This window comes from Lagenorhynchus albirostris, chromosome 4 (genome assembly GCF_949774975.1).
Source record: "Lagenorhynchus albirostris chromosome 4, mLagAlb1.1, whole genome shotgun sequence".
NCBI lineage: Eukaryota > Metazoa > Chordata > Mammalia > Artiodactyla > Delphinidae > Lagenorhynchus > Lagenorhynchus albirostris.
The window spans coordinates 19,710,938-19,738,168 of record NC_083098.1 but is presented as its reverse complement, the minus strand read 5'-3'; the positions used below and the strand labels follow the sequence as shown (position 1 = coordinate 19,738,168).

The 27,231-nt window shown below is 36.5% G+C and overlaps 1 protein-coding gene across 1 annotated transcript in view; it reads right to left on the bottom strand.

Annotated features, from left to right (window-relative positions):
* BANK1 (B cell scaffold protein with ankyrin repeats 1) overlaps positions 1-27,231 on the bottom strand; it is a 305,405-nt gene that overhangs the window by 255,932 nt on the left and 22,242 nt on the right. Inside the window, exon 2 of the mRNA XM_060147113.1 lies at positions 13,179-13,577. Coding sequence (XP_060003096.1) covers positions 13,179-13,577 — 399 coding nt within the window. The remainder of the gene's footprint in view (positions 1-13,178; positions 13,578-27,231) is intronic.

Sequence of the window (27,231 nt, the reverse complement as noted above, 5' to 3'; positions counted from 1 at the left end):
TCTTTTCTTTCCTCCTTGGTAATCATGCTTGTTTTCTACACCTGTGGCTCTATTTCTGTTTTGTATGTAAGTTCATTTGTACCATTTTTTTAGATTTCACATATAAGCAATATGATACGATATTTGTCTTTCTCTGTCTGACTTACTTACTTCACTAAGAGAATCTCTAGGTCCATCCACATTACTGCAAATGGCATTATTTCATTATTTTTTATAGCTGAGTAATATTCCATTGTATATATGTACCACATCTTCTTTAACCGTTCCTCTGTCGATGGACATTTAGGTTGCTTCCATATCTTGGATATTGTAAATAGTGCTGCAACGAACATTGGGGATGCACCCAATGTTTGGAGTATCTTTTAGAATTATGGTTTTCTCCAGCTATACACTCAGGAATGGGATTGCCGGATCATATGGTAGCTCTGTTTTTAGTTTTTTAAGGAACCTCCATACTGTTCTCCATAGTGGCTGTACCAACATACATTCCCACCAACACTTACATTCCCACCAAAGGGTTCCCTTTTCTCTACATTCTCTCCAACACTTACTGTTTGTAGACTTTTTGATGATGGCCATCCTGACTTAGGTGAGCTGATACCTTATTGTAGTTTAGATTTGCATTTCTCTGATAATTAGTGATACTGAGCATCTTTTCATGTGCTTTTTGGCCATCTGTATGTCTTCTTTGGAGAAATGTCTATTTAGATCTTCCACCCATTTTTTGATTGGGTTGGGTTTTTTTTTTTTGATATTGAGCTGCATGAGCTGTTTGCATTATATATTTTGGAGATTAACCCCTTGTTGGTTGTTTCATTTGCAAGTATTTTCTCCCACTCTGAGGGTTGTCTTTTCGTTTTGTTTATGGTTTCCTTTGCTGTGCAAAGGCTTTTAAGTTTAATTAGGTCCCATTTGTTTATTTTTGTTTCTGTTTTCATTACTCTAGGAAGTGGATCAAAAAAGATCTTGCTGCGATTTTTGTCAGAAAATGTTCTGCCTATGTTTTCCTCTAAGAGTTTTATGGTGTCTGGTCTTACATTTAGGTCTTTAATACATTTTGAGTTTATTTTTGTGTACGGTGTTAGAGAATGCTCTAATTTCATTCTTTAACATGTAGCTCTCCAGTTTTCTCAGCACAACTTATTGAAGAGGCTGTCTTTTCTCCATTGTATATTCTTGCCTCCTTTGTCATAGATTAGGTGACCATAATTACGTGGGTTTATCTCTGGACTTTCTATCCTGTTCCATTGATTATATTTCTTTTTGTGCTATTACCATACTGTTTTGATTACTGTAGCTTTGTAGTATAGTCTGAAGTCAGGAAGTCTGGTTCCTCCAGCTCCACTTTTCTTTCTCAAGATTGCTTTGGCTATTTGGGGTCTTTAGTGTTTCCATACTAATTGTAAAATTTTTTGTTCTAATTCTGTGAAAAGTGGTTTTGGTAATTAGATAAGGATTGCATTGACTCTGTAGATTACTTTGGGTAGTATAATCATTTTGACAATATTGATTCTTCCAACCCAAGAACATGGTATATCTCTCCATCTGTTTGTGTCATTTTTGATTTCTTTCATCAGTATCTTATAGTTTCCTTAGTACAGGCCTTTTGCCTCCTTAGGTAGGTTTATTCCTAGGTACTTGAACTTAATATTTTGAAGAGTACAAAGAAATAATCTTGTGGAATTCCCTTTAGTTTGAGTTTATCGGATATTTCCTTATGATTAGATTCAGTTTTTTTATTATAAGTTCCGGGTGTACAGCATTATAACATGATGTGTATACACCACAAAGTGATCACCACAGCAAGTCCAGTTACCATCCACCACCATACAGTTGACTTCCTTCAGTCATTTCACCTACCTCCAACCCTCTCTTCCCCTTTGGTAACCACTAATCTGATCTCTGTATCTATAAGTTTGTTTTGGATTTATTTTGTTAGGTTTTTATTTTAGATTCCACATATGATTGAGATCATGTGGTATTTGTTTTTCTCTGTTTGATTGATTTCACTTAGCTTAATACCTTCAAGTCCACCCACGTTGTTACAAATGGCAGAGTTTCACTCCTTTTTATGGCTGAATAGTATCCCATTATGAATATACCACATCTTCTTTATCCACTCATGCACAGATGGACGCTTAGGTTGTTTCCATATCTTAGCTATTGTAAAAAATGCTGCAATGAACATATGGGTGAATGTATCTTTCAGTTAGTGTTTCTGTATTTTTTGGATAAAAATCCAGAAGTGGAACAGGTGGGTCAGATGGCAGTTCTATTGTTAACTTTTTGAGGAATCGCTATACTGTTTTTTATACTGGCTGCACCAATTAACAGTCCCACCAACAGTGTACAAGAGTTCCATTTTCTCCACATCTTCTACAACATTTGTTATTCCTTGTCTTTTTGATAATAGACATTCTAACAGATGTTAGGTAATATATCATTGTGTTTTTTATTTGCATTTTCCAAATAGTTAGGGATGCTGAACAATTTTTCATGTGCCTGTTGGCCATCAGTATGTCTTTTTGGGAATAACATCTATCCAGATCCTCTCCCTATTTTTAATTGAGTTATTTGTATTTTTATTGACTTGTATGGTTACTTTATATATTTTGGATAGTAATCCCTCTTTGGATATATAATTTACAATTATCTTATCCCATTTAATAGGCTGCCTTTTAAGTTCTGATGATGGTTTCCTTCCCTGTGCAGAAGTGTTTTAATTTGATGTAATCCTACTTATTTTTGCTTTTGTTTCCCTTGCCTTTAGAGTCAGATGCATAAAACATAGCTAGTGGGAAGCAACCACATGGCACAGGGAGATCAGCTTGGTGCTTTGTGACCACCTAGAGGGGTGGGATAGGGAGGGTGGGAGGGAGACGCAAGAGGGAGGGGATATGGGGATATATGTATACGTATAGCTGATTCACTTTGTTATACAGCAGAAACTAACACACACTGTAAAGCAATTATATTCCAATAAAGCTTTAAAAAAATGGAAAAAAAAATTGCCTAGACAGATGTCAGTGATGTTACTGCCTATGTTTTCTTCTAGGAATTTTATGGTTTCATGTCTTATATTCAAGTTTCCAATCCATTTTATTTAACTTTTGTGTATGGTGTAAGATAGTGATCTATTGATAGTTTCATTCTTTTGCATGTGGCTATCCAGTTTTACCAACACCATTTATTGAAGATAATATCTTTCTCCATTATATGTTCTTTGCTCCTTACCGTAAGTTAATCGTCCATATATATGTAGGTTCATTTCTGAGCTCTCAATTCTGTTTTATTGATCTGTGCCTATTTTGGGCCAGTATCACACTGGTTTGATTACTACAGCTTTGTAGTATAGCTTGAAATCAAGAAGTATGATACCTCTATCTTTGTTCTTCTTTCTCAGTATTGTTTTAGCTATTTGGGATGTTTGGTTGTTCCATTCAAATTTTCGAATTATTTGTTCTAGTTCTGTGAAATATGTCATTGGTATTTTGATAGGGATGGCAATGAATCTGTAGATTGCTTTGGGTAGTATGGACATTTTTACAATATTAATTCTTTCAATCCATGAGTACAGAACATTTTTCCATATATTTGTGTCCTCCTCAATTTCCTTCATCAGTGTCTTATAGTTTTCAGTGTACAGGTATTTCATCTTCTTGCTTAAATTTATTACTAGGAATTTTATTCTTTTTGATGCAACTGTAAATGGGATTGCTTTCTTAATTTTGTATTTCTGATATTTCTTTATTAGTGAATAGAAACACCACAGATCTATGTATGTTGATTTAGTATCCTGCAAATTTACTGAATTAATTTATTAGTTCTAGATTTTTTTGGTGGAGTTTTTAGGGTTTTCTATATATAGCATTATGTCATCTGCAAATAGTGACAGTTTTACTTCTCCCTTTCTGCTTTGGATATCTTTTATTTCTTTTTTTTGCCTAAATATATGGCCAAAATTTCCAGTACTATGTTGAATAAAAGTGGCAAAAGAGGCATTATCTGTCTTGTTCCTAATCTTAGAGGAAAAGATTTCAGATTTTCACTGTTGAGTATGATGTTAGCTACAAGTTTATCATATATGGCCTTTATTATGTTGAGGTATGCTCTCTCTCTACTCACTTTGTTTAAGAGTTTTTAATCATAAATATATTTTGAATTTTGTCAATTTTTTTCTGTATGCATTGAACTGCTATGAATTTTATCCTGCATTTTGTTAATGTGATGTATGTACCATGCTGACTAATTTGCAGATATTGAACCATCCTTGCATTCCTAGAATAAATCCCTCTTGATCATGGTGTATCATCCTTTTAATTTATTGTTGGATTAATCTTGTTAACGTTTTGTTGAGAATTTTTGCATCTATGTTCATCAAGGATATTGGCCTGTAATTTTCTCTTTTTTTGTGGTGTCCTTGTCTGGTTTTGGTATCAGGATAATGCTGGCTTTGTAAAATATGTTTTGAAGGTTTCTCACCTCTATAATTTTTTGTAAGAGCTTTAAAAGGATAGGTATTAAATCTTCTTTAAATGTTCTGTAGAATTCACCAGTGGAGCTGTCTGGTCCTGGGTTTTTGTTTTTGTTTTTAATAGTTTCAATATCCTTACTACTAATCAGTCTATTCAGATTTTCTATTTCTTTATGACTTAGTCTTGAAAGATTGTATGTTTCTAGGAATTTATCCATTTCTTTTAGGTTGTCCAATTTGTTGGCATATAATTTTTCGTGGTAGTCTCATGATCCTTTGTATTTCTGTGGTATCACCTGTAACTTCTCTTTCATTTCTGATCTTATTTGAGTTCTTTCTCTTTTTTTCTTGGTTAGTCTACCTAAAATTTTTTGATTTTATTGTTTCAAAGAACAGTTCTTAGTTTCAATGATCTTTTCTATTGTTTTTTGTCTCTAATATATTTCTCTGATATTTATTATTGCCTTCCCTTTACTAATTTTGGGCTTTATTTGTTCCTCTTTTCTAGTTCCTTTTAGGTGTAAAGTTCGCTTGTTTATTGGGTATTTTTCTTGTTTCCTAATGTAGGCCTATATTGCTATAAACTTCCTTCTTAGAAGCATTTTTGCTGTATCCCACAGATTTTGACACATTCTATTTCTGTTTTCATTTATCTCTAGGTATTTTTTATTTCTCCTTTGATTTCTTTGATGACCCATTGGTTGTTCAATAGTATGTTGTTTAATCTCCAGGTTTTGGGTTTTTTTTTCTCATTTTTTTTTTCTTGTGATTGATTTCTAGTTTCATACTATTATGGTTGGAGAAGCTGCTTGATATGGTTTCATTCTTCTTGAACTTACTGAAACTTATTTTGTGACCTAACATATAATCCATCCTGGAGAATGTTCCATGTGCTCTTAAAAAGAAATGTTAATTCTGCTGCTTTTGAATGGAATGTTCAATATATATCTATTAAGTCAATCTGGTCTAATGGGTCATTTAAGGAAAGTGTTTCCTTATTTCTTTTTCTGTCTAGATGATGTATCCATTGATGTAAGTGCAGTGTGAAAGTCCCCTACTGTTACTGTATTTCTTTCAATTTCTCTCTTTAAGTCCATTAATATTTGCTTTATCTATCTTGTTACTCCTCTGTTGGATGCATATACATTTACAAACGTTATATCTTCTTGCTGGATTGACGCCTTTAGCATTATGCAATGCCCTTCTTTATCTTATATCGCAGTCTTTGTTTTGAAGTCTATTTTGTCTGATATAAATATTGCTACTGCAGCTTTCTTTTCATTTCCATTTGCATGGATTATCTCATTCCATTCCTTCACTTTTAGTATGTGTCCTTTCTTCTGAAGTGAGCCTCTTGTAGGCAACATATAAGTGAATCTTGTTTTTATATCCATTCAAGCACTCTATGTCTTTGATTGGCAAACTTAGTCTATTTACATTTAAAATAATTATTGATAGGCATATACTTATTGCCATTTTGTTAATTGTTTTCTGTATGTTTGTGTAGTTCCTCTAACTTCTTTTCTTCTCCTCTTTCTCTCTTTCCTTGTGTTTGGTAGTTTTCTTTAGTGTTACGCTTAGATTCATCTGTCATTTCTTTCGTGTACTTACTGTTTTTTCCTTGCTATTACTGTGAGGTTCACGTATAAAATTCAAAGTAAGCAGTTGCCTTTTTAAGTTGCTAGCAACTGCAACTTGAACACATTCTAAAGCTTTATCTCTTTATCCACCCCCCCAACACACACTTAATACTTTTTTTTTCCACTGTGACAAGATAATGGTTTATTATTGGAAGAAAAATGGCCTTCCAAATCCCAACACACTTAATACTTTTGATGACACATTTTACATCTTTTTATTTTATGCATCCCTTAACTGATTATTATAAATTTAGTTAATTTTCCTACTTTTGTCTTTTAACCCTCATTCTTTTTTTTTGTATGTGATTGATCCACTACCTTTATTTTATATTTATGTTTTCCAGTGAGAATTTTATTTTTGTATGTTTTCTTATTATTAAATAATGCCATTTCTTGTCAGCCTAAAGAAGTCTCTTTAATATTTCTTATAGGGTTCATTTAGCGGTGAAGAACTCCTTTAGCTTTTGTTTATCTGGGAAACTCTTAATCTTTCCTTCCATTCTGAATGATAATGTTGCTAGGTAGAGAATTCCTGGATGGGAGTGTTTTCCTTTCAGCACTTTGAATGTCATGCCATTCTCCCTTCTGTCCTGTAAAGTTTGTGCTGAAAAGTCTGCTGATAGCCTTATGGGATTCCCTTGTATGCAACAAGTTGTTTTACTCTTGCTGCCTTTAGAATTCTCTCTTTACCCTTACTTTTTACCATTTTAATTATAATGTGTCTTTTGGTATGAGTTCCTTTGTATTTCCCTTATTTGAAACTCTCTGGATTTCCTGGGCCTGGTTGTCTGTTTCCTTCTCCAGATTAGGGAAGTGTTTCAGCCACCATTTCTTCAAATAAATTTTTGGGCCCTTTCTCTCTCTCTTCTCCTTCTGGGTTTACTATAATGCAAATATCAACATTAATCTTCTTAATGTTGTCCCAAAGGTCCCTTAAGGTATCTTCACTTTTTAAAATTCTTTTTTCATTTTGCTGCCCTACCTGGGTGAGTGTCATTGTTTTGTCTTCCAGCTCGCTCATTCATTCTTCTACCTCATCCAGTCTACTGCTGAACCCTTCCAGTTTATTTTTCAGTTCAGTTATAACTTCTGTTTGGTATTTTCTTGTATTTTCTCTTTCTTTGTTGAAGTTCTCAGTGTGTTCATCCTATCTTCCCCTGAGTTCAGTAAGCATCTTTATGACCATAACTTTGAGCTCATTATCAAATATAGCTTATCTTCATCTCATTCAGATCTTTTTTTGAAGTCTGTCTCATCCTTTTGATTGGAACATACTCCTCTTTTTCCTCATTTTGCCTAATTCTCTGTGTTTCTATGTAGTAGGTAAATTAGCTATCTCTCCCAGTCTAGAAGGAGTGGCCTTACTGAGAAGACATCCTGTGGGGCTTAGACATAGTCTTTTTTTGCCAGGAGAGCCAGGTGCTCAAGGGATGCCCCCTTGTGGGTTCTGTGTACCTTCTTGTTGTGGCAGAGCCACACTGCTACAGCACACTGGTGGGCAGGGCTAGCCCTGGCCTGGCTTTAAAATCTAGCTGAGGCACAGGGGTAGGTGTGGCTCTCAGCAGGGTGTGCCCACTGGTGGTAACAGGTCAGGAGAATTCAAAAATGGCACCTACCAGTGCCAGCATTAGAAAGGTAGCCTGAGATCAAAAAAAAAAAAAAAAAGGCTCCTGCCAGTGTCTTAGTCTCTGTGGAGCATCCGAAGTGGTTCCTGCCTCTCTGGCACATGCTTCAGATGCTTTAAGATTAGTAAGTGGGTACACTCTCCACTCCACTAATGGCCTCTCCATTAGTAAGTGAGCTTTTCAATCTGGTATTTTTGCACTGGTTTTCATGTCGAGTGCATTGTTTGGGAGCCCTTTATGAGCAGGTTTTCTGCTTCCTACAGTTCAATAGTTTTCTTGGACATATTCCCTGTTGAGCCAAGTGTACTGTCCTTTTGCCCTTTGTTGCAGAGTCTCTGTTCATCCAGTTTTCAAGTCCCTTTCTTATGGAATTATTCCATATATAGTTGTAGATTTGTTGGGTTCATGGGAAAAATGAGTTTAGGATATTCCTACACTGCTATCTTGAGCCCTCCCAAATTTCAGATTATGTAATCTTTTTTTTTTTTTTTGCGGTACGCGGGCCTCTCAGTGTTGTTGTGGTCTCTCCCGTTGCGGAGCACAGGCTTCGGATGCGCAGGCTCAGCGGCCATGGCTCACGGGCCCAGCCGCTCCGCGGCATGTGGGATCTTCCCAGACTAGGGCACGAACCCGTGTCCCCTGCATCGGCAGGCGGACTCTCAACCACTGCGCCACCAGGGAAGCCCCAGATTATGTAATCTTGACAAGAATACCACAGTAAACCTTTGCATCATTAACAAAGTGAAAACCCAACTGCACCAGTAAACATTTATAAACCTGCACTTAAAAGCATAATTTGTACTCTTCTGTTATTTTTTGGATGTTTAAAGTGCTGAAATATTTTAGAAAGAAAGTTACCAGCATTAAATTTTGAAACAGAAGTAATGAGGAGAAAAGAAATTGTCAAAAATAATTACAAAGAATATAAGGAGAGTCATAAATAAGCAATAATAAAAGGTTAATAGAATTAGAGATGAGGAGAATATTTTCAAGCAGAAAGGATCTGAGATGAATTCACTGATAAAGCAGATTTTCAACTGACCTTGAAGGATGGCCAGGATTTCAATTAAAAATATGGGTAAAGGTACTCCACATAAAGAAGGCAGCATAAGAACAATGGTATTAAGGCAGAAATGGGAGGTTGTGTTCAATGGGAGGTGACGCAATTACCCTAGTGTACAGCACATGCCTATACTAATGGTAATGACAGAAATGGCCTGGGACTTCCCTGGAGGTGCAGTGGTTAAGAATCCACCTGCCAGGGCTTCCCTGGTGGCGAAGTGGTTGAGAGTCCGCCTGCCAATGCAGGGGACACAGGTTCGTGCCCCAGTCCAGGAAGATCCCACATGCTGCGGAGCGGCTGGGCCCGTGAGCCATGGCTGCTGAGCCTGTGCATCCGGAGCCTGTGCTCCACAATAGGAGAGGCCACAACAGTGAGAGGCCCGTGTACCGCAAAAAAAAAAAAAAAAAAAAAAGAATCCACCTGCCAATGCAGGGGACATGGGTTTGAGCCCTGGTGCAGGACGATCCCTACTTATTATTCTCTTTATCATATAACGCTCCTGAATAATAAGTTTCCTTTCTTCCTTGAATAATTTCTCTGTGGGATACAGGGGAAGTAGAAAAAGGACAGTAAAATTGAATTTCACATCTTTCATACTAATTCACCCATTATTTTAAAAAACCAAATTTAATGTATTCAATACAAATGGCAATTTGAAACATAAAGTAATGTAGCACATTTAAGCTGTTTATGAAAACAAATTATTATTGCATAGACCACAGCAATTAATACCAATTTTGTCAAGGGACACAACCCACACATAAAAGTTATTTTATGCATGGCTTACAAATTGCTTATAGGTCTACATTTTGGTTGTATGCTTGTAGCTCAGACAAATTTATCATCTTTGAATTTTTTTTTCCACACAACACTGTTATATTTTCTTTGTAGGTGCATCTAAGTTATTATAAGAAATCAGAGTCTAAAAATTGAATATGGGAAGATGAGCGCTAATATTGTCTTCATATGTAGTCCTATGTTGTTCATAAAGTGTAAGATTTTCTCCTATCAAATATCAATAGGTATACAATTTGAAGATAAAATGTATTTCCTCAATATTTTTGCACAATAGTGATATCATAATTTAAATGGCCAATAAAATTTGAATTCTTCAAGGAAATAAAAATGATGGGTGTGGAGAATCACTCAAAATTTTGCCACAAATTTTTAGTGCTTCTCTGTTTCAGGGGAGACAATTAACATGAAATTACTTGTACCTTATGTGCATTTTACTGTAATAAATTGTCTATAATTTCAATTGTAACATTTTTCATTTGTAACCAAAAAAACTAACTCAATGTACTGTGGAATATTAAACAAAAATAAAAAATAACAGAGATGATTGGAAACTAGACGACTGCCAGTTTGAAAATTATAGTGTAGAGTCAACATTTCCCCTTTTTTATTCCTGCAAATCATCCCAAAACATAGAGAATGAGAAACAATTATGCAAATGTCCTATTTATTGAAAATGGTAAACAGTGAACTCTTAGACCTCCAGGTCAAAAGAATGGTTCCAAAATCAGATTTCAAAAAGAACTAACAAACATAGCTTTCACTAAGGCTAGGGTCCATGCCTTTTTATATTGTAGACATGATGCAATAGTTTCAGGTAGAAGCATCTATGGAAGTGGTTTGGTTCCAAAAAGCAGAAAAAGAGAGGCTAAATGAGGAACTATATAGAAAAGACATATGTGTAGAAAGTAGTCTATATCTGTGAAAACAAACAGAGAAGTAAAGTCTTTCATTGTAGGGGGGGAGAAAAAAAAAAGAACAAACAACAAAGCCCACATTTTCTATCTCCCTTAGCTAGACCAAGAAAAACTCACTTTGTTCAGTGATACAAAAGAAAAACTGGACCAGCACAGGATCTATATAAAGATGCTACAAGACAGAAAGAGAGAAAACCAATTACACATAAAGAATCACATACTAAAAACATATTGCCATAAAAGAAGTGGAAAATTGTGACCAAACATTTCACCGTGAAGTTTTAAAATGTAATGAATTGCAATCACCTTTTTGAAGCAATTATGTAGTGCAGAAATACAGGGTGTCAGGGTGAGGTTGGTAAGATAAGAACAAGAAATGCACTGTAAGCTTCCAGGGCTCAACCAAATGTTACAACAAAAAAAGTAAAAGCAACATAAATATGAAGGATAAATTTGAAATAATACAGGGGAAGAGAGAGTACTGAAAGCACAAGAAAGTAGCAAGGATTGAAATGATAAATACAAGCTAAGTAAATGGATACTGATAAAGAATCAAAAAGAATTAGAGAGAAATTGTAGAGCATATCACAGACAAAAATAAATCCAACATACATATAAAAGGAATCCCTGAAAAAGACAACCATAATAATAAGATAGAGCAAACATTTAATGATATGAATCAAGAAATTGTTCCTGAAATAAAAGAATATTGAATCTACATCTTGGGGAAAAGACCCCCTCCCCCAAAAGAAAGGAAAATAAAGACAAAAAGTAACCACATCCCTGGGCAAAACGGTCCCAAACAGTCAGCACAAGGATAACACTCTAGTGAAGTCACTAGACTTCACATATAAATGAAGAATCCTTTAGTCTGCCAGGCAAATAAGAATTCCCTAAATTCTACAACGCTAGAAGAAAGAAGAGCAACATGGTCAAACTGCACTTCAAGTATAAGACAAGAGACAAACACTCTGGAAGATGCAAGATTTCAGAAACATTGCTTTTCCTCGGGAATCTACTAGAGGTGACTTCCATCCAAGAGTTGGTTAAAAAACAATAACAAACTTGACAACAATGTAAGCTCCTGTTGGAAGCAAATCCTCCCCAAGTGATCACTGGAAGTTTCACGGGATTATAGCTCCAGACAGCTTGACTTCGACCTCTGGAGATATCCTGATCCAGAACCTCCCAGCTAAGCTGCTCCTAGATTCCTCAGCCATAGACACTGTGATAGCATCATTGTCTGAAGTTGCTAAAGTTTAAGGTAACTTGTTACGCAACAATAGAGAACCAAAACAAGGCTTAAGAAGTATTGAATTTGAAGAGGCTGGAATGCTGGAGAATAGGGAGAGGATTTTTTAAAGAGTTGCTGATGTGCTGTGAGTCCCACCATCCTCCACAGGGAAGACTGAGGGATATCATCATCCTCAAGCAGAGGGACAAGGGTTTCCAGCAGAGCCTTTGGGACTGACAGGTGTTCTCTGGCTTTACAGGACACCAAGACTCAGGCTAGACCCATGCTTGGAAATGACTAAAGGTAAGAGGCTGTGGTGCATTGCTGCTCTGAGGGCAGGATGGTGGTGGCTCTATTGGGAATGGCTTGTGTGCCCAGAGTTTGTCACGGCAGAAGAAAAACAAATGATTTTACAGACAGATGTAGGCCAGGTGTGAGAAAGGGCCAGCGGGGAGATATCTCAGTGACTTTGACCAAAAGAGACATATAAAGAAGCTGTAGAAATTAATATTAAGGCTCTATATGGGGTGGACCACCACAACTAGGAACTTAGAGGAGAGGAAACATTTATCTCATTGAGGAACTGCAGGTGAGACACCCCCTGGGAATGAGGGGATCTCCACAGAGCCCAGAAACATGCTCCAAGAAAAAGAGCCAGCACTTAATATGTGATGCGGCCAGGAGAAGATAAGAACCCCACCTCTTTTCTGTGGGAGAGGAAACCACTGGAAGTTAAAGGCAAGAGGCAAGGTGAGAAAACCAGGCAAGCAGCTGAGCACCGCACCCCTCCCACACCAAGGCTGAAGCCCTGGGGGAGGGAGAAGCTTCAACACTAGGAAGCTTCAGAGTTTTGACTATTACATGAAACTGTAATTAATTAATGAACAGGTCCCTGTGTTCCGCCCTTTAACGCAATGCTTCAATGATTAAAACTAAATTTGTCATTTAAAATTAATGAAAATAACAGTATATCATACCACAGTAATGATATCATACAATTATCAGCACAAGGGAAATTCTACAGTTCTATAATAACTCAGACCTTCAAACCCTGGACTGCTGCTGAATGGCACCAATACTAGGGTAGACAACATTAACTCCAGCCTCACTACTTAACTAAGAAATCAGCTTCCAGAACCAAACTGACATATAACCTAGCACACCATATTTGTTCTACCAAGTATGATCTCATACGGGCTGCCCTAAGAAATATAATTTTAAACCATTTTTTGAACAGATAAGCCTTGACTGGAATAAAGCTAAAAATTAAGAACCTTCATGCATTTTGAGGAAAGTGTAACATACCATGAAATAAAGTTGGCTTTCATTTTTCTTCATCCCAACATCAGATATTCATTGATTCAAAAAAACTTCAGATTTTTTATGATAAAAATAAGTAAATAAAAACAAATAAGGTTTGGCAACACTACCTGTGAATATGATACTCTTGATTACAGAGATGTAGTCTTCAGGCTCCTGCTCAGTTGAGATCTCCCATCTGCCTCCAGAGATATTTAATAATTTGTAAAGATGATCTGAACTCTTCAGCCCACACAGCAGAGTAACCACACTTTCTGGTGAATGCAGTACGTTTTCTAGAAACTGACATTTCTTTGAAGATAGGTTTTGAAGCAGGCTATTTGATAATATCAAAAGTTTACACTTGTAAGAGTTTAAACTTAGCAATTCCAAATCCCGAAGAGAATAGTTCTCCAAGTGATATAACAGGATTGCTTCCCTTTTCACAACATGTGAAAAAACTTCTCTCAAGTACAAAGCCCATTCTTCAGCATCTTCTTCATATATCATGATGATGTCTTTTGCATTTTCTGGAAAGGAGAAAATAATAAATTTATTTTCTTATATTTGACATGCTAACAGCAGGTTATATTATTATTTTTCAAAGAATTAAATGTACTCTTTAGGGAATAAATTAATTTGCTTATACCAGAGACCAAGAATATAATTCATATTATCCCCATCAGAATCCTGCGGGAGTAAAGTAATCCTTCAGATGCAACACAGAGTTCATGCTCTGTGCAAGGGTACACTGTACTCACTGCACAAATGTTAATCTAGGAAGCTCAACAGAAATAAATGAGAGGCCTTGAGATAGAATGGAAAGAATATTCTGTGGGATTAGGGATGCTGGGCTACTAGGCATGGCTCTGCCAATAACCACAAAATTTTACCTAGATTATGGTACTTAATTCCTTTCAGCCATGTTTCTTCACCAACTAAATGAAAGTTTAAAAAAAAAATAAGCCCTACCTAATGAATCGGATTATTCTGAGAAGAAATAAGACAATTTACATTAAAGGACTTTAAAATCCTTCTTCTAGGTAAAGATGGGTACATCAAGACAGAGTACATAACTCCATGGCCAGAAAACCAACAAGATAAAATTTTTTTAAAAGAAAAAAATTCAATAGCAAAAACCAAATAAAGGGGGTATTATCTCATGCCATAAACTAAAATGTTGTTGATGAAATAAATCAGAGGTTCTGGTGAGGCAGTACTAATCGTAAACCTATCTCACACCCTAAACCAGCACTGATGAAAAAACTTTTAAACCACCCAAACCACCAGGGTGGTCATGAATCTCTTCCCCCGCTGGAAACTGATTGGGGGTGTCTGCAGAAGCAGGAAAGGCTGAATCCTAAACAAGTCAAGGCTCAAAGCTGAGTCAGTAAAGCCAGTCAAATTGCACAGGAACTCAAGAGCATCCCTGGGCATTGGAGAGGGGCCTTGCAGACAGGGTCTCATTAGTGACTACAATCCACCACCTCCAACTTGAGAGTCACACTAACAGATCTTCTTCTCCTCTTTTCTCTCAGGCCATAAAAACTGACTGGAATGTAGATTTTGTCTCTCAAACTATAGCTTGGAGGGAAAATAAAAAGTAGCAATTAGGGAGGGGAATTTAAGGAATAATTTACCCACACAATATTAAGCAAATAGAAAGCCTAGACTGAGCTAAGAGAATCGTGAGCAAGATGAAAGGATTAGCAATACAAATTCATAGTTATTGAAAGAGACAATGACAACAATATTAACAATAATAATATATATGATCATCATAATAATGAAAGTAACACAGCATGAAAAGACTAGCAGGAATCATAAGCAGGGAAGAGAAACACAAGAAAAGTCCCTCACAGTATTAAAAAACCACTGATTAAATAAAACCAAAGTTTAAAGACATACTGATTTGATATTTTTAAAAGAATCATTTGAAAGGGTATAACAAATAGATAAAAAGACAAATTGAGAGCCAAAGCAATACCACTGCCCAGATAATAAATTAGAAAAATCAATGACTAGCTTAGACACAGATAATATTTTCATTTCTGGCCTCAAAGTAAAGCTTCATATTTTCATAGTAAACACAAAAAGAGAGAATAAAATTAAAGCAATTGGTGAAAAATCTGATATATATGGGGAAGAGCCAAAAAAGGAAAAGATTCAATATAAAGATAATCCCAAAACCTGAAGTAGAAGAAAACAAAAGATGCATTAAAAGTTTTAAAATATAATTTTTAAAATCCTTAAAATATGGAAGAAAAATGAACCAATTCTATGGAAAAACTGTTAGAGAAAACATCTTGATTAAATTTCACTTGGTTTAACGATTATTATAAAACCTCTTCATATATCTAGGAAAGAAAAGCAAGTCATTCAAGAGGAGAACAATATTGGGTTGGTAGATTTTTTCAGAGCAATTTCAAAGGCATATTATAATAAATTATAAAATAGCTCTTACAAAAATAATTTTATAGTGTATTCATACTACAGAATATTGCACAGCAATAAAAAAGAATGAACCACTGCTACATGCAACATGGATGAATCCAAAGATATAATGTTGACTGAAAGAAGAAAAAGTATATACTGAAGGATTGTATTTACTAAAAGTTCAAAAATAGAAAAAAAAAATTCATGGCGATACAGATCAGAATAGTTGGGAGTGGGATTAATGAATGGAAGCAGATAAAAGGGAGCCTGCTGAGGTTCTGAAAATGTCCTATATCTTGATCTGAGTGGTTGTTACACAAAGTATACATATATAAAAATCTGTTCATCTGTATATCTTAGATTGTGCATGTAAATTACATGGCAATTAAAAAGTAAATTAAAATATCAAAAGAAAAAGGAAGTTTCAGGATGGTAGCTATTCAAGAGGCAAAGGGACTTAGATGAATGGCGCATTTTGGGAGGGAGAGCCAAAGAAAATAAAACAATCGTAAGATTGTATCATATATTTGAAAATTTGAGAAAAAGTGCTAACAGAAGTTTGACAGTTCTGACTGGACATTTTGAAAAAAATTAAAGATAGGTACATTATAATCTTTTACATGTAAAATACAAAAGAAAGAAGAAAAATTAATTGCAGAAAAACAAAGCAAAACAAAACAAAACAAAAAGCAGGATCATTATATACTATTTGGATCAACAGTGCAAATGTGTACATAATCATTGTATGGACCGGATATTTATGTCCTCCCCAAAATCCCATATGTTGAAATCATAACCTCCAGTGTGATGGTATTAGGAGGTGGGCCAATGTGAGGTGATGAGGTCATAAAGGTGGAGCCCTCGTGAATGGAATTAGTGCCCCTATAAAAGAGGCTCCAGAGAGGTCCCTTGCACTTCCTGCTATGTGAGGTCACAGAAAGAAGTCAGCAACCTGCAACCCAGAAGGGGGACCTCACCAGAATTTGACCTGCTGGCACCGTGACCTCAGCTTCCAGAACTGTGAGAAATAAATATTTTATTGTTTAGGCCACCAAGTCTATGGTATCCTGTTAAAGCAGCCTAAATGGACTAAGACAATCATAATAATGTAAATTTGACTAATGATTTAACTACAAGTTGAGATTTAAATATACTAGAGACTAAGGAAAGAGTCTGATAGACTAATAGATTGAAATCCTTATCCAGCATATTTCAGAAAACAATAGGTAATGTTAGAATTAGTAAATCAAGAAATAGTAGTATAAATGTATCTTTCAGAAACATGAAATAGAACAACAACAACAAGATAATTTGAAATAATGAGGTTCTTAAGGTTCCCATAGGGAATGGAATTGTGTTTGGGGAGGGAGAGAGCAGAGAACTGCTGCTTTTCATTATAGGTGTTTTATCATTGTTCAATATGCCTGTGTAATTATAATCAAAATTTAAGTAAAGAAAAAAACCCAGTCAGCAAATAGAAGAACCAAAGTAAGCAAAATGAAAATGTAAAAACTTTGGAAAAAAGAACACATGGTAAGTTGAATACATATACATACGGATCAAAGACTAAGTATCAAGGGGATTATGATGGCACTACAAAATGCAAATGTTAAAAATCTTGATGAAATGAAAGTATCCATAGAATGGGAAAACTGAGTATTTGTGGAGGAGAAAGTATAAAACACTAACATCATCTTTCATAGAATTCAGCTATTTAACACTGCCTAAATTTGAATAAAAAGTGACTCAATTCTTCTACTATTTTTTGTTTCATCATTTTTCTTAAGCAATAATAAACTTGGAAAGTATTCCGAGTAAAAAATTTTTATCTGAAAATGAACCTCCTTTGGTTTTACTTTATATTACTTTAAAATAAGTTATTTTATTTAAAAAAGAGCACATAGAGTATTTCTCACTTTTAAATAATCCTGCCCATCTACTCAAAATACACCATAGTTCCATTGACTGTTAGCAACAGTTGTATGTGAGAGATAAAATTTTGAGAGAGGTATGATTTCCTTTTTCTGACTCTTCCATATAGCTTATATTTTTGTTGTAAAATTGTATTACTGTATAAAACAAAGTAATCATTCTTAACAATTTAGTTTGTAAGATATTATCATGAGTACAAAGAACAAAACACCAAAACTCTTATATTCCACACTTATCTTTCTCACTCTGGATATAGAGCATGTATTTTCTATACCACTGACGTAGCAATTAACACCACAATGATTTTGAGAGCTTTTGCATTTTTATTGAATTATCTATATCTTTTCTCATGATATAAATAGTATCTCCAAGGAAGATGCTCCTCTTTCAACTCACTGATTCCTACACAATGCCTAGCACAATTTTTTGAACAGATATTCAACAAAAATTTAAAAATAGATTCACATATACAGAATGAGAAAAAATATCTGGCAGAAAACATATGGGAATCATACACAAGTTGTGTAGGAATCATCAGCATACTTCTGCTATTCTCTATGTAGTGTTTCACCCAGCCTCAATGCTAACTAAATAGTTATTGAACACACACAAACATAGTGTCATAATTCAGTATTTTTATGTTTGAGGAACAGCAGAGGAAGAGTTTTCCTTATATTGCATATAGCCAGAGTAAACTGCTGTTTAGTTATAAAATAATTCGGGTAAATATAAAACTAATAATAAACTATTGAGTGCTTAAAATAAACTAGGACTCTTGTTGTTTTATACATATTATTCCACTTAATTCTCAAAATTTACCCTTTTAAGGTACAAATGTTACTCTTATTTTACAGATGGGAAAACTGAATCAGTAGCGGAATTAGGACTCCAATGCGGGCAGTCTGACCCTACAGTCTGTACTTTTAACCTTTAACAGTAGAGGACACAGTAACATTATCTAAAAGATTAAAATAGATTCTTTGCAGTGATATGAACTAGATTAGTCTCTATGAAGCAGCCTACGAGTTAATATCAAGTATGCAAAGTATGTGAAAGCTCCTCTGGTTTCCCATCAGGGAAAAAAGAGGAAATAAACCATATACTCCAAGAGTATCGTTGTCTATGAAGAACTCACAGAACTTCCTTCCGGACTCTAAAATCAATAAAATTATACATTAGACTATGAGGATGCATTGAAGTACAGAATGAATACTGCCACATTATATGGTTGGATATCACACTACCATAGGAAATCAATTCTAAAGACAATCATAACCTATCTTTCAAAACTTCCCGAGAAAATTAGACAGGAAGTCTCTCGCATACTCTATGGCCATTTTTTCTTGTGCTGAAATTGTGCCTTCCTTTAAAATTTATATTTGACTTGTACTTAGTAAACTCTGTTGGACAGTTTTCAGAAACTAAGACTAGCATTAAGTGTTAGCCCTTTCTTTTCTATGGGTTAAATGATCTCAGGCTTTTACTCTTTAATTTTCTCAAATATTATTTATTGAGATGTTCCATGGACCAGGTATGCTCCTAAGCATTTAACATGCATTACTTCATTTAATATTCATAAAACTGTATGGAGTTGGCCTTGTTATTTTTGTTTTACTGATGATCACATTGATTAACTTGTCACAGTTATGAAGATAGTAATTGGCTTTTAGGTTACCTTCCAATCTTTTTGTATGAAAGCATGTTGGGTCAAAATACAAAAAGTTAATAAAGGGGCCTTATTCTAGAAAATAGCTTGTCCTTGAGTAACAGTTACATTGTAGACTCAACAACAGTTCTCTATGATTTCTCAAGAGGAGCCTACTAGCCTTGCAATGCACTTTGTTTTATACACTTAAACTAAATCAAACCTAAATCATTATTCTGCTTGTTTAAGGAGGGTTACTATCATTAATGTTGGCCAGATTTTATAGGCTGTGAAATGAAACAATAAAGGATGAACCTGAAATATAGAAGCACAAAATGTTCATTCCTGGAAAGCGTCATCAAGATAAAGGGAAATTGCTATTGAAGATGCCATTAAGGTCTGCAAATAAATTATTATTTAAAATGTAAATCTCAAGTCTAGCAACATAAAGGACAGCTTATACTACAATGGTAGGAGCAAAATAGATCTAACTACTATAAAGTGTTCTTTCAGATTCCATAATGATGCCTTATTTATTTATCTTACAAAATACTGAACAAATCTCCAAGCTTGAAGAAAATGTGTATTAATAATTGATATCAATAATTGTTTTTGCTATGAGAATGAATTATACTACATATTGCCAAAAGAATGAGACTGGCCATACATCCAAATCCTTCCTATTATATATGCACAGCTCAAAATGGCAGATTTTCTTCTTTTTGAGTAAGATCCCACCTCTTACCCATGTTTGTGCATAATGGAGAAAGACGGCATGATGCACGTTTTCAATATTATATTTTTCTAACTGGTAGCCAAAGTGCAGAAGAAACAATTACAAAGAAATGAGTTATAGCCATAATGGACTCAGTAGTGATAACATGAACATTAATCTTGATCTAATCACACACAAATATATATCATTACTCAAATTATATAGTAAATATAACTGAATTGGTCTTATACTCTAATTTGTACTCTAACTAGTACAACAGGGGAACAAAACTGAGGAAAATTTCCAAAGGTATTAAGGTAGCAAAATACACTATAACTCATATTTCTACTCCAGGAAAGTTGATTAATTTCACTTATTCATAGCGGCAAAAAGTACCAGGTGTTTTCTGTATATCTCTGTGTAGCAGATACTGCTGATACACAACCCACATCTTCCTGGCCCACTAGCTTCAGCTTGATGCTCAGCTATTAAGCACGCTGACCACTTCCAACCTCTGCTCTGCTGCCTGAGGACTTTCTCTGGAGCTGAGGGAGCTTCCTCAGCCCGTGTGCCTGCCTAGCAGCTCAGAAGTGCTGGGGATTTAGTGCGCGGAGGGCTGGGAGGCAACCCTCAGTCAATGAGGGATGGAAGTCAAGGTGTAAACAGGTCAGCTTCCCCATCCCTCAGTGGGACAATTCTGAGGTTTGTTCTACACAGTAATTAGAGGATTCCCAGTAGTATTGAATTATAACTGCTCATATTATTCTGCTTATTAATATACACAGTATCGGCTTTTCTCCCTTTCTTGTCTCACATTCCCAATTCTCTGACTAGTGCATCATGGACTCATCTTTAAATAAACTGCTTGTACTCATGTCCATTTCTTAGGGTCTTCTTCAGGGGAAATCTCTATAAACATATATGTTAATTAACTTAGTTCTTCTTTTCAAATACAGGAAGGTACCAACACATTTTAAGATTACACTTTTCAGCTATGGTGAAGAACAACGACCAGCAAAAATTATTTTTATACAAATGCAGACCTTCCCCTTTCTTTTTCCTTTTAAGATGCAAATAAATGCTTCTATGCTTCACAGAACCTTGAAAGATAATTTTTCTTCTTCTTTTCTGCAAAGAAAGCATGGCGTTAATTGTTACAGGATTATTTTGCGAAGACCTCCTACCCCTTCATATATAAACTACAAATGTTCAGCTCCCACCTCTATCACTTTTTATCACTAATACAAATTGTTAATAGTTCATTTAAAGAATTATAAACATAAAAGATACTAGATCTGTAAGGAGGTTTTAATATGTTTCAAACTTATTTAGTTCAAATTTATGGAATTCTATTTCTGCAATGTCCATACCCTCTCCCTCCTTTTATTGACACTATAGATTACTGAATTGGACAACACTGACCATAAGACAGGCTAAGAAAAGAATACTGTGATCAAATAAACTATGACATATTACAAATTTTAAGATGAATTCTGATTTCAGAGATTTGACTAGCCTAAAACAAGAAAACTTTATCAGAATCAATTAAATATGGGAGTAGTATCCTCACAGTATCTTAGGTGCTTCTCATTTCTCCAATTCACACTCAAGAATGATCTCCTGGGACTTCCCTGGTGGCTCAGTGGTTAGGAATCCACCTGCCAATACAGGGGTCACGGGTTCGAGCCCTGGTCCAGGAGGATCCCCCATGCCGCAGAACAACTAGGCCCGTGCACCACAACTGCTGAGCCTGCACTCTGGAGCCCGCGAGCCACAGCTGCTGAGCCCACGTGCCACAACTACTGAGGCCCGTGCGCCTAGAGCCCGTGCTCCGCAACAAGAGGAGCCACTGCAATGAGAGGCCCACGCACCGCAGAGATGAGTGGGCCCCTCTCGCTGCAACTGGAGAATGCCCGCATGCAGCAACGAAGACCCAACGCAGCCGAAAATAAATAAATTTATTTTTAAAAATATTGGAAAAAAAAAAGAATGATCTCCTTAGGACCTGAATATTTTTTTTTGATCTCTCCAGACTGATTTCTTCCCTATGGATTACATCACCCAGGCTCCCATGCCCACTCCAATGGAAAGCACCATCAGAACACCAGAAGGTGAGAGAAACGAATGACAGGGTTATTTATCGGTCCTGTCACTCACTCCCCCATTCTAATTTTAGCAGTGGCCATTTTCTTTTGTGGCTCTTCTGTGGCCTTTCTTCCGTGGTTCCAATTTTCATGCATCTCTAGCAACCATCTTTCCTCCACTTCCCTCACTGGCAGCGTAAAGGACTCCTGCTTATTCTTCAAATGCTTCACTGGCCCTCTCTGGGTTCTTCAGCCCTGCACATCTTAATAAATAATCACTTTATTAAAATTTTTCAGTTAAAAATCTTTGATGGCGGCACTGTTTCTTGCTACAGGTACTAGGAGTGACCAGAGGAAACAGACTCTATAAGATGGATTCTGGAACTGGATTGCTCTCATAGTTGTGGAGAACACAAGCAAGCCCTCATCAAGGGGAAACAGTACACTGACAGTGTATGGCATGCAGAAGCACCATAATGACATAATGGTACAATTGGATGGAGTGTCAATGGAGGGGAAAGTTTTAGGCGACAGAGTGTCTGTGGTGGCAACAGGGATTACAGATATGGAGGGGGTTGGTATTTGGCTTCTCTGTCCTAGAGAGCATGCATTCACACAGACAGAGCTACAATTCCAGTAGCAGGCAAAACCCTCCAAATGTCCCTGGATCTTTTTTAACCAAGTGAACCTGTAGTCCTTGTAAAAACAAATACACAAAAACAAAATAAAATTAAAAGTTTTCAGGAACCTCACTGGAGGCAATTGCCTTACAAGCTATGTCAACTTTTCTCAGTAACCATGCCAGCATCCCTCACTGATTGCCTTTATTATCAATAACCAAAGTTAGATCCCATAAGTGAAAGGAATATTCTAGAGAAACTATTTCAAACACAGAAATTATTACAGGGCCTTGCCAATATATATCAGCATGAGTCTGGAAAGTATGTATGGCATGGATTTTAAGAGTTATTAGACCAAGGAGGGCAAAACAGAGGATTGAATCCAACTGAACTCGTCAGTATGGTTATACTCATAAAGGAGTCAGAATGTAATGTGTTATCTCAAGTACCTGAGTGGCATTAACAGTCGATAGAATGTATAATTAAAGCTTGGACTCTGTAATGGCCTACAATCAATGTGATTACAATGCTAGAACTTGCCTACCATGATGGTGAAAAGAGGTCAAGGAGGCAAATTTTTTCTGTAAAGGGCTAGAAAATAAATACTTTAGGCTTTGTGGGCCACATAGGATATCTTCACTTTCTTTCTTTGTCCCTTTCTTTTTTTTCTCCCTTTCTTTCTTTCTTTCTTCCTTCCTTTCTTTCTTTCTTCTCTCACCTTTTCTCTCTCTTTATCTTTCTCCCTCTCTTCCTTCCTTCTTTTCTTCATTCTTTTTCTTCTCCTCCTCTTCTTTTTCTTTTCTTATAACTCTTTAAAATGTAGAAACTATTCTTAGCTTACAGGCTGTACACAAAGGCGCCACCAGCTGGATTCTGCTTGTTGGCTATAGTTTGCTGACCCTTGCCCTAAAGTATTCCGACATCCCCTTCACTAAGCATTAAGAAATTCAATCATGAGAAGCTCTGTACTGTCTGTCCTCTGTAGCCTGGAGACAATGATGAGAACCGGACCTCCAGATTGAACTTTTTGATGTCAGTGGGGGAATAATGAAGTCTGGGTTGGTAGAGGATAAATGGCAGCACTTCATTATCACAGGCAATTTAAGTAATCAAAGTGTTTTTCACTGCAGGGATCTGTTATGGTAACTAATTGATCTGAGGGTCCTTAGGAATGAAATATCTGCATAGCCTATGAAGGTTCGATTTCACCTTTATAAACAAAACAATTCTAGGTTTGAGTGCAGAAACTGACTTAAGTTACAACAGTGGAGATTCACAGCCTCCTGTCTGGCTTATAGACTCAGAGCCCATTAACTTAGGCAAGACCAAGTCCCTTTGAGAAAGGATTCTTCTTCTTCTGTGCTGTTAAACATGTATACAACATATCTTCTCCCAAGCATTCCCCAGAGACCTGCAGCCATGTATACCACCATTTTCGTGGACCCAAAATGCCCAATAGCACATTGGTAAAAGGGAATTTATGGAAGTCAGGTGTAATGATAAATAACTTCTTGCCTTGGGGGTGTATCTAATCATGGTTCCAGTGGGCCCATAGAGATATCCTGTGGGTTTTTAAAGCCTGGAATGTATGTGGCAATACATATACATAGCAAATGGCAGAATCCTTACAGAGAATGAGGATATTTTGGGAGGAAGGGAAAAAATATGTCTCTGGAACTGTTAAACCCCAAAATAGTAAACAAAACCAAATACTACGTGCCTTGGGTCTGAAAATATATTGGCACTAGGTCAAAGTGAATGGTTGCTGCATTACAACCCTGGAACCCACGGTCGTCCCTGGAAGAGAATGGTGAAAGGAAATTCTCCCAGGTGGCAGAACTTTGGGCAGTATCTCTAACTGTCCACTTGCTTTGAAGAAAAGGCCTGAACTATGGATCTACTTTGAGTAAAAGAAGAAAGAGTAGAAAAGAATATGCTCATTTCATTAACCCTAACTAGGTTACTAATTAAGAAAATATATCTTGGAAACATGAGACTACAAGTTACTTTTTTTCCATGCAGTGATATCCTTACATTCTTTGTGGCTTAGACAAAAGCAAGTTAGATATACACCACATTAGCCAATGCAAATTTTATCAATAATAAAGACAACATTCGATTTCCCCTCTGCTTTATTCTTTTTGTCTTATTTCTCAGTTGCGTAACAACTTAAGCATTGAAGAAGGATATTTATTGTTCCATCCCCACCTCCATCCTCGATACAAGTCCCTGACGTTTTTTACTGAAAAGTGGCTTTGTCACCCATGCTAAGCAGCCCAGCCCCCAAGCGCAGAAACTGTTTTTAACCATACAGTCTAGCTGTGTTTTATCAACAGGATGCCACAAAGACCAGTGACAAAACCAGACTGAACTGGCTAGATTCAATATAGTGGGCAAAGCAGGCTGAAAGTCACTGCTTTCCTAGCCTTGATTTATCTCTGTGTTTCCATACCAACCCCTGAGAGCTAAAGGACACTTTCCCTGATTTACCTCTGTGTTTGTTTCAAAAGTACCTGGTGTCTGGCAGAGATGTTTTGCAGCTGTACGTTGAGAGACATATGCTTTGAGAGATAGACAGTGGTCAACCACCCGGAACCAGCTCTGACTTGACCACAGGGCCGCACCTGCACAGATGGAGCCTGAAGGTGTCTGAAAATTACCTTTGCTTCATTACCATGCTACAATCTCTGCCCAAAGGAGGGATTTGTGCTCTGCCAGGCACAATGGATGCCGTGTTTACACACGGAAGTAACTTGGAAGCCTGTGCGTGCCCAGCGGCCCCCAGCTACCCCCAGGAAATCTCGGCCCCTTTTCTAAAGCCCTGATGACCTGTCTGCCTCCTACCCCTTAAAATTCCCTGACTCCCCTCCCCTCTCTCTAAAGGGGAGAAGGTGCCTTTAGAGCATGAGCTCTCCTTCTCCATTCCCATTCAAGCCATTGAATAAAAGCTTGTCCTGCTCGCACCAAACTCAGTTTCGTTATTGGCAGCTGGAACCCGAGCAGGAAAGAATTCGCTGACCCAAGCCAGAGGGGCTTCAATGCAGCTACAGGGGAGCCTCGCAACTAATCAGGTAACAACACTTGATTGTAAATGTGCCACATTTCAAAGTAACATACACTGAAATCCCATTCAATTGTAATAATATACAAAGTGCATTCACATGAATATTACGATATGTTTTTTGCTATTCAGAGTGTTACAGTTTTAAGAAAAGTATTTTAACTCAATATAAGTCAAAAACAAAATTTTATACTTGAGAAGACACAAGTTAGAAAGTTTGAGAGAGTTGCCCAAGGTCACACCAATGGTAGGTCACAGAGGCGGGCTTAAATCCCCATCATCTACTGCCAACTCTGGTTTGGGTATCAAAGCACACTGCAGGCAATGTTATTGAGAAAATGAAATAAAACTGCAGTCCTTTCCTTGGGCTTTTCAGTGGACAGAAGCACATGATCAGTTGATCAGATTAAAAAGAGAATTGATTTTAGTTTCACTGGCAAATCTAATTTTGCTGTCCTAGTTCTGAGCAGGAGAAAACTGTGTTGGCATTCCCTTGTTTCTTTGTCTCCCTCACTTCCCATCTCTACCTCTTCTTTACAAAACACAAGATGGTGGCAATGGTAGGAAAAAAGAGCCATGATTAAGTAGCCATGGCTAATCATGGCTTGAGAGCAATGACCAAATAGTTTATAATTTTCTTTCTGAATTCCTTTCACGAAAACGAATGCGTTTTTGTCACTATTACTGAAGTATATAAACCAAGGACACAGTAAATACACTCCATGTTCTCAATCTTTAGTGCAATTGTGCAACTTAATTATACTGGCAAGTGCTTATCAGAAAGACACTAATGTCTTTCAACAGTTTTATTATGTGCAGAATTACATATGAGGTCACAATATAAGAATATAACTGAGTAAGAACATACCTTTAGCAAAACCCTCTGTGGAAAGTTTATCTTAAAATTCACATTTTTCTGTGGGCATTGTAAAATATCTTAGAAATGGCTAGAAAACTAGAATACATGGACATACTGAAACAAAGAACAGAATGAAGTTCTGCTCATTCGTTGAAAGCAATACCAGCAAGCATATAATCCCCCACCCTTTCCTGATGTCTGCATCCTCCTGTGACCATTCTTGACCAGAAGGGAAATAGGAGACAGAGCAAAGTATGTCTCCTACCACTTGCGGAAGCAATCCAAGGTCTATTGGGGCACATGCTCGCAGTAATCATGAGTTCTGGGTAGAGATCAAACAATTGCAAGTGATCAAAATACTGGGTGCCTCTATAAAAGTCCTCAACTCCATTACAGCACTTAATAACAGCCACACTGCCCCATTGCAACTTCATTCTTTTCTCATCACGTGGTCAAGGGCCTACTTGCCTCAGAACTACTTTGGGAGTTTGATAAAATCATTATTTCCTGGGATTGGTACCAAGGGAAGAATCATCCATTGTGCAGCTAAACACTGGGGAAATTCTTATGTCTACTCGAGTTTGAAAATTGCTCTAGAGTCCTTTTTATGCTGTTAGTATTTCTAGTACCATACTTGATACTTACAACTCAAGTTTTGCTGATGTAAAAAAAGAAAATGAAGATTTTAGTCTTTCCTAATGAGGAAAAAAAAAATCCAAGTGGCTTATAATGTTATTTACTAAGGAACTAAATGCATGTGCATAATTCAATTCACTAAAATCATTAACCTGTTTGCTCAAAATCTGTCTTATTTTACCAAAATGATTTTTGT